The sequence below is a fragment of the Echinops telfairi genome, unplaced genomic scaffold, assembly GCF_000313985.2.
Source record: "Echinops telfairi isolate 266 unplaced genomic scaffold, ASM31398v2 ScPeMD7_5805;HRSCAF=6673, whole genome shotgun sequence".
Lineage (NCBI taxonomy): Eukaryota > Metazoa > Chordata > Mammalia > Afrosoricida > Tenrecidae > Echinops > Echinops telfairi.
The window spans coordinates 2,996,011-3,004,601 of record NW_022109704.1 but is presented as its reverse complement, the minus strand read 5'-3'; the positions used below and the strand labels follow the sequence as shown (position 1 = coordinate 3,004,601).

The window sequence follows — 8,591 nt, the reverse complement described above, 5'->3', positions numbered from 1 at the left end:
CAAATGAAGGGAGAGAGGTGCATTTGGAGCACTTGGAGGTGCATTTGGAGGTATTTTTACAAAGGAAACTGCCACAGACTACTTGTTATATAACCAGGGGGTGTCATGGTATCCTGGGGTAAAGAAGTGGAGAGTGGGGGTTACTAGGAAGCTCTATGTGATTGATTGGCTGGCCCTCAAGCAAAAAAGGGCTGGCACAGAAGCATGCCCAATTGACCCCTTTTTGTGTGTGTGTGTGTGTGTGTCCATTGGATTACAAACTTTATTAAAAAATACAAAACACATCAAGTGTGAATGTGATTGTCACTTGGGTAGGAGGACCAAGGGTCCTCACCTCCCTGCTTCCTGATGACGGCTGCTGCGACTACGGGTTTCCCATGTTGTGTACAGGATCTGTCAAACTTCCAAGATCGCGATTGGCTCTTAGCTGACATTGAAGAAGGCACTTCAGATTTGATACAGAAATCTCCACACAACGCGACACGCAAGCTCTGGATTCCCCTCTCTGTCCAGAGCAGGGGGCAGAGCCTGGCCTGCCAGTGGCTTGCAGGTGTCCTGCTCTGTGTCTGGACGGGACTCAGGAGGGGGGTAAGGAAAGGCCTTCCTCAGCTAGAGCCCCACGAGGCTAGGGAGGCAGGCAGTAAGTACCGAGAAGGCCCTCATGGTATCAAGTGGGGCTCCTGATAATCGACACGCTTCTGATGTAGGAAGAGGGGCTACCAGCTGCTGGGGGTGACCTGCCCGGCTGGCCACGTGCCTCCTGGCCCATACTGCTGGTAGAAGTCCGTGTCAGCCTGGAACATGACCAGGGCCTGGGCTGTGTGGATCCGAACGTGCTGGGCCAGGCTGTTGGCGCAATTGACCCCTTTTACTACTCCTAGTGGGCAAGCTCAGAGCTGCTCATGCATGTTGGTCCTGACGTAGACTGGCTACACTGACATGTGAGTTGGCCACCCCCAATCACCTCCCCTGGCAGCTTGGGCTTCTTTTACATAATTCGATGAATTGCATGAACACTGGCAGTTGGTTTCTCCTTCAGCATAAAGTTGCTAGGCACCCGAATTCCAGCCTGCTATGTTTACTCTAAAGCTTTTGGTTTGCTAGCCCTTGAACCACCCTTGGAAGTGGAAGCATTAATAACGCCCTTCAGATTTTCTTTGTGAATTCTACAAAGCTCTCTCCTGCATCCTTTTCTGTTGAAGATGGTGTTGAGTGGATGATTTCACTGCAGATATCCTGGAGCATCATTAGTGTGATCTATTATACCCTCTGAGGCTGACTAAGGGCTCCAGGGGGAGAGAAAACCCTCACTCAGCACCTGGGAATTGATGTGCTCTATGTGGGGAAGTAGTTTCTAGGGAATCCCATTTACCAACTCCATTCTTATGCTGGAAGCCGCTAATCTTGAGATTCTTTCTCCTCCTCCACCCTTAACATTCTTTTGCTATTTTTTTTCTTTCCTTGCCTTTATTTCACAACCCAGGTACTTTGTCAGATGATCACCTGATTAAAAATTATTTTAGCTCCTTATTTTCCCCCCAGGGCGAAGCAGTATTTTTTATCACTTCAGCATGATCTCAGATCGTAGGTGAACAAACTAACATACAGATATTTACAGTGAGTTTGTTGTTCTATAAATAAGACCTTGTTTGCCTCAGTTTATTACTTTAAATTCATTAACATACATGGAATGTGCTTTCACAATAGCAGCTTTCATATTACACCCTTGTTTTTGTTTACGGAAAAACTTCACATGATATACGCTAACTTTGGTCAGTAACTGCTTCTTGGTCCAAAATGTCTTCTAGATATTAAAGGCCACTTAATCCAGCACTAACCTTTGTAGGTTGTTTTTATAAATTACACTTTAAAACTTGCTGGCAGCATGTGAGAGAGACTTAACAAAACAGAAAATGGCTCAAAGCCTCTTCCACAAAATCTGGTACTGGTAGGCAGTTAAGAACATTGTTTGGAAATATATATATTGTTTGGTCTGCCCATATTTCTAGTGAAAATACTTTTGGAATTCTACTGGTTCGGGACATCTGTCACCCCTAAAAGTGCTGATTTGGAACATACAGCAGAATACTTTCCATTTTGAGTCTAGCTTGCTTGTTTGGTTTAAACGCTTTTGAAACATTTGTTACCTAAACTCATCCAGTTGCAGTTTTTGTTCCTCCTGCTTTTAAACTGACTGCCATTCTAATAGGGGCATCATCCCAAGTGGTGTTATGTCCAGGATCTCCTTTTGCTTCCTGATAACCAGTTTCTGCTCCTTTCAAATTATCTACACAATCTTGGCACCTCTTTCTTTCAGGAATCTTTTGGGCACATATAACACTGTGTGATCTGTGCTGTACAAGAGACATGGAAGGTGTGCTGTGTCCCTCCAATGTGCCAGGCAACTTTCTCTGCACCACTAGCAGCCACATCCCTGGGAAATCATTAAAAATGCAAATTCTTGGGACCACTCCAGACCTACTGACCAGAGTCAATCACAAGCTTTCCAATGGCTGTTGTGGGCTAGTTTGAGAACCAGTGTCCTTTGGGAACTGAAAGGAGGCATGATTGATTTCAAGTAGTTCACAGAGGTGGTAACAATTGAGGGATAAATAAGATCTCATAAAGCAGAGGAAAAGAATGCTATGCCAAGCAAAATGAATAGTGTAAGCAAAGATGTAGCGTGTTAGGGAAAATGGAGGGAGGTCAGTGATTAGCATACAAATTTTATGGTTCAGAGTTATTAAAGATAAAGGTGAGGCTCAGTTTCAGGCTTTGAATCAATACCAATAGCTCTCAAGCTCATCTACGCATTAGAATCACCTGAGCAACTGAAAAACAAGGCCAACCAAAGAGATGCCCTCCTCTCTCTCCCATTGTGACTTCATTCTCTCTAGGGTGTGACTGTTCCGTATGTTGGGAAAGGGTTTGTGTGTTTGTGTTTGTGTGTTTGCATCAAAGTGACATCATCTGATTCGTCTTACAGGACTAGAATTGGTGTAGGGGAAACCCCAAGTTCACTGCCTTTTAGTTGATTCCGACCCTCTAGGAGAGTAGAACTGTCCCACAGGGTTTCCAAGGCTGTAAATCTTTACCGAAGCCTACTGCCTCATCTTTCTCCTGTGGAATGGCTAAGAGACTTAAACAGCCAACCTTTGGGGTAATAGCTGAGAACCTTGATTACTGCACGACCAGGTCTCCTTGGTGTAGGACAAGAGAACAGAAATAAAGCAGCCTAAAAATGTGTTGTCCTTTAAGAAACTTTCATAACCATTTTCTCATTCTTTAAGTGCATTATTTCTCATTCTAAAACTGCAAGGGCAAGAACCATGTCTAAGTTTGTTTTCTATCCCCAGCACTCATTAACACAGTGAGTTAGTTAATTGTGCCAGCCTGGCCGATAATCACATGTGGGGCTAATTGAAAGGCGGAGGGATAAATGGGTGGTGAGCCTCGCCTTGCTAGTTCTCGGGTCTCTTGTTTTGTGATGGTTGCACCGGGTGCAGCTGCCTTAGCAGTTCCCTGCTTCAGCTTGCAAGACTGACTTCCTACAAGACATCCCCAAGGAGAAGCCACATGGACCTATCCCGATGCAGCCCTGGGTGCTGGAGCAGCCGTGTGGAGACCCCTGCTAGTGCTGAGATGCTTGTTCGTTCACTGACTCAGCTTTCCTCCTGCAGTCGGCATCATTGCCTCTGTTTTGTGAGGTGGAGGACTTTGTGGACTGGTGTTGGGTTAATTAATGGATAAATGTTGGACTTGTGAGCTTGGGCAGCATTGGGTTGGGATGTCTTCGTGATGCACCTTTTCTTTACATAAAACTCTCTCTTATCCATGAGTTGCTGTGCATTTGTTTCTCCAAAGTACCCAGACTATTACACACAGTGTCTGATACAGAGTTGGAATCCCATAAATATTTATCCATGAATGATTATTGCAATAATCCAGGCTCTAGATGATGAGGCGGAAGCCTTGATGATGCCACAAGGGTCAAACTCTAGCTGCTCCTGAGGGAGGAAGAGAAGTCTGTGTACTGCAGTGATCTATGCAGTTACAAACCCTCATAGTGGCTCGCTGTAAACTGGAATTGACTCAGTGGGTTTGGTTTTAGATGACAAGGACCACATTTACAGCCGTAGCTGTAGGAATGGAGAGAAAGAAGAGCTCCAAGAGCTGCTTCAGATGTAGCGTTTATAGGATGTGCTAACTGTCGATGTAGCAAGTCTAGGAGAAGGCCTCTTCCAGAAACATGCTGGTATTTTTATTGTGAGTAACTGATGATGCGAGTAACAGGCCACCTGGGAAGAATTGATGTTTGTAGGAGACAACACATTTGGTTTTGTTTGGGGTGTGAGATAGTAAGTCAAGCTCTAGGATAAAGTTTGGACTAGAGATGAAGATTCGAAGTTAGTTCTCAGCCATGGCTATACATTAGAATTGCTTGGACAATTTTTTTAAAGTTTGCAGTGCATAACCCCATCCCAGACCAATGAAATAAAAATCTCTGAGAGATTGAGCTTAGATAGTACCTTTTAAAACCCAACACCATTTAGTAGATGATTCTATTAGGCTTCAGGGTTGAGATCTACGGGTATAGCATTAACGAATCTTGTAAATCCAGGAAGGAGGAAATTCATTGCAGAACCTGTAGGGATACCAACATTTAAGGGTAAACTGAAGAAGCCAGTGGAGACCCTTTGTGGCCCAACATACTGATCATTTGGTCTTCTGTACTCCACTTTTCTATTATAAGACTGTAGTGTTAGACCCACATGACTTCTGGACATGAGTGCGTTTCTAGCAGAATCTGCATCTGGGTGTTCGCAGCAATTCCCTTGTCTCATCTCCTCTCTAAAACCTAGACCAATCTGTACAAATAGGGTTCTAGTAGCCTACAAATCATCCTTGATACTAAACAGCAGAGCCTGGAGAGGACAGCAGTTTCTATGTCTGTTCACACTCGTAATTTCCTCAAGGCCCAATTCTTTTCAAGTTTGTATTCTATCTGTTGTTATCTTGGGCTTTGGGGGGTGGGGGCGGGTAACAGAAGAGCAGTAAATAGGATTTCCAACTGAGCAGAAGTAGCGGGTGAATTTTCACTTCCTCTGCTCCTTTTCATCCACTTATAATAGTCAAGTCTCAACCTCCCTACCTCCAAGTGTGTTTGTGACTTTTTGCATATAATAAAAAGGAACGGGGTCATTTATGTAAACAGGAATGGGGAACAGAAGTAGAAGGTGCTTCCGGACCTGATAAGCGGCTGAGAAAGAGAGCTCTCGGTCGGGCACCTTAGGATTGGATTGGTTAAAGAATAAGATCCTGTGTCTTGGCTCAGTGAGCATAGTTTGAGATGAGGGTATAAGTCCAATAAGAAAGATCAGATCACAAAGAATTAGATGAGCAGGAAAGAGAGATTGAGCTCAATTTTGTACACAGTTATAAAATTAATATTTCTTTTTTCTTTTTTTTTTTTTAACATTTTATTAGGGGCTCATACAACTGTTATCCCAATCCATACACACATCACTTGTGTAAAGCGCATTTGTACATCGTTTCTCAAAACATTTTCTCTCCTAAAATTAATATTTCAAACATGATTTTTACCATCAGAGTTTTCTGTCTAATGAGGGAGGCCTTTGTATAAATAAAGAATGACAGAATGAAATAACTATACAGTATAATAAACTGTTCAGGGAATAGCCAGCCAGGTATTCGGGTTGAAGCATGTGATACATAGAAAGCTGCTGGGTGAGGCTGGGTGTCATGCTCCTGTTTCACAAGTGATGTGATGCAGGCTGAGAGTTATCAGCGCCATCAACTGTTAACCACGATCGGAGCTACTGCCATAGCTGCCATTTCCCACTGTACTTTCTACAAACATCAGTTGGTCAGTTGATTCTGTCTGTGACACTGGAAAAGAAGAATAGTGAGCCTAAATTTCCGACTCTTGATTGCTTTGATACAGAATCCTCACCATGGACGGACTCATTGAGGACATTAAGCGAAGGCGGTATTATGAGAAGCCATGCCGCAGGAGACAGCGGGAAAGCTACGAAACCTGCCGGAGGATCTACAATATGGAAATGACGCGAAAGATCAACTTCTTGATGCGGAAAAATCGAGCGGATCCTTGGCAGGGCTGCTGAGGGGATTTGTGTCTCTAATTCTTTTCTGGAAACCATTTCTCCAACCTTTCTGTACAATAAACCCCATCGCATTTATGTAAGAAGGCCTACATGTACAGAGGTAGTTCCATCTGTCACCAGTGTTTTATTAACTGAAAAAGAAGGAGCCAACAGTAGTATAGGAGCAGTACTGAGGAAATATTCTAACGTAGTGGATGTATTTATTGTGTAGGGGCTTCAAAACTCGTGGGAAAATTCCATGAACCTTTTGAAGTCTCTTCATATTTTCACTCAATTTTTATGAAATCTAAGAACCGTATCTGTTAATGCTTTATTGAACTATCCACCTCCCCCCACCCCACCCCCGCACTGTTATCTCCCCCACATTTCTGTGAAGAGGAGAAGCAGCATGTATGTATTTAGAATAAATTATGCTTCTGAGACACCCATCAACTTGGCTAGAGCTGGAATCCTTGCTTAAAGGAATCCTTAAGACAAATCTAGTGTCCATCCTTGTTTTCTGCCTTACCCTTTCCTTTTTCTTTTATTTGAAGGCTAGAAGAGGCATTCCGAGCCTTGGTGGCACAGTGGGTTAGGCAGTGGCTGTTAACCGAGGCCGCTGGAACCGCCCGGTGCTCCATGGGAGAATGATGAGGCAGTCTGTTTCCCTAAAGATTTACAACCTCAGAAACCCTATAAAACAGTTGTACTTGACCCTGCAGGGCCCTTTGGGAATCAATTTGGCAATAGTGGGAGAGGAGGGATGGGGGAGAATAAAGTAGTAGATGGGTGGTAGGACAGAGCAAATGGGAAATGATGAGAAAGGGAGCGCAGCCCAGAGCCAGAAACAGGACATTTGATGCCATCAAGGAACTGACTTGAAATGCACTGCTGGAGCTGCTTAACCCTGAATGGACTGGGACCCTACCGTCAATTTGAAATAAGCCATGCAGGTGATTCTCATGCATCCTAAAGTGAGAATTCCTGCCCTGCCACACCTCCCCCTCCAGCTCTCCCATGGGCACTCCTGGGAATGTGACTGACAGCTGGGCACGTCTGACCACTGTGGGAAGACCAGCTGCCCTGCTTCCTCTCCTGCTCTGTTTTCTCTGGCCTGGTCTCCTGACAGCCATGCTGCTATTATGAGGAAAGGTGGCGCCAGCCCCCTCTAGAGAACTCGGTGGGAAGGCGGAGGCAACCAGCCCACCCCCTCACCCAGGCTGCAGACCTCTCTCAGCATGGTGTTCTAAAAAGAAAGAAACGGTTGGCCTTGCCAAGTATTGCTTGTGGTCAAACATTGCCCCCTTGTGGTGATGAGGAGTGGCTTCAGATTTCTGACCTTATTTCTGTCAGAGGACCCTGGTGGCTAGTGGTTGGTTACATGTTGGACTGCTGTTAAGATGGGTAGTTCGAAACTACCAGCCACTCCTTGGGGAAAATGCCCAGGCTTTCTGCTCCCATAAAGAGTTACAATCTCGGAAACCCATGGGGGCAGTTCTTGTCTGTCCTGTAGGGTCACCAGGAGGTGGAAGCAACTTGATGGCAGTGAGTTTGGCAGGGTGTGGTGGTAATGGGCTAATGGTTTTAAGTCTTTTTTTCTCCTTTTCTCAGTTACCATTCTTACTGATTAATTAAGCAGGGCCTGCAAGAAGGCACTCTGGAACCTTGTCTTCCAGGGCTTGATCATCCGTCCTCCAGTTGCCCACACAAAGGCCCACAGAATAGAGCATTTTAAGGACATAACTTAGAAGTTCTCATCCTGGCCCTCTGGAAACTTATAATACTGTTGGAGAAATTTTATATACCTGCTCCTCACTTGACTCTCTTGTTAGCTGACATTTCACATTTTAAGACCATAGCAAAAATAGCCAGTTATTTTGTGCCTTAACGTATGTCTGGCAGTAACATAACAAGGATTGAGATGTGAGGCAAGAGTCATGCTTGTGACGATTAAACTTACCTGTCAACTTGGCTGTACCATGATTCTCATGTGGCTTAGCAGTCATAGGCAATACTTTTTGCATACTACATACTTATGTAAATATCAGCATATATATGCATAATGTGCTTAGAAAACTAGCACTTGAAGAGGTAGCATAGTTTGCAAAAATTTAGAATTTATAACCCATGTATTATTTGCCTAAAAATACCATAATGATGTCATCCTGACAGTTACATAATGACTCATTCACCATTGTGATCTGATGTGATCATCCTCCATTTTTGCATGGCAACCTAGCTTTTGTAACTATATTACAAATGTGACAGCATTAATAAGTGAAGAATGAGTGTATAGGCATATTTCCATTTTGTTACATGTACTTTAATAAGATATATATTGATACTTCTGGATCATCTTTTAATCGCTGAAGATGGTCTTTAGTAACATCACTTTTGAATGATTTGAGCTATGGCATGGTATCAACTGCTTTCTAGTTGTTGCTAAAGGAAAAGGCCTTGGCCTTG

At 43.9% G+C, this 8,591-nt stretch overlaps 1 protein-coding gene across 2 annotated transcripts in view; it reads left to right on the top strand.

The window, feature by feature from the left end:
• Nucleotides 1-6,578, top strand: part of MRPS21 (mitochondrial ribosomal protein S21) — a 16,549-nt gene extending 9,971 nt beyond the window's left edge. For both annotated transcript variants that reach the window (XM_004716585.2, XM_045295671.1), the window contains exon 3: nucleotides 5,966-6,578. In XM_004716585.2, coding sequence (XP_004716642.1) covers nucleotides 5,966-6,146 — 181 coding nt within the window. In that variant the 3' untranslated portion in view covers nucleotides 6,147-6,578. The remainder of the gene's footprint in view (nucleotides 1-5,965) is intronic.
• Nucleotides 6,579-8,591: the final 2,013 nt, after the last annotated feature.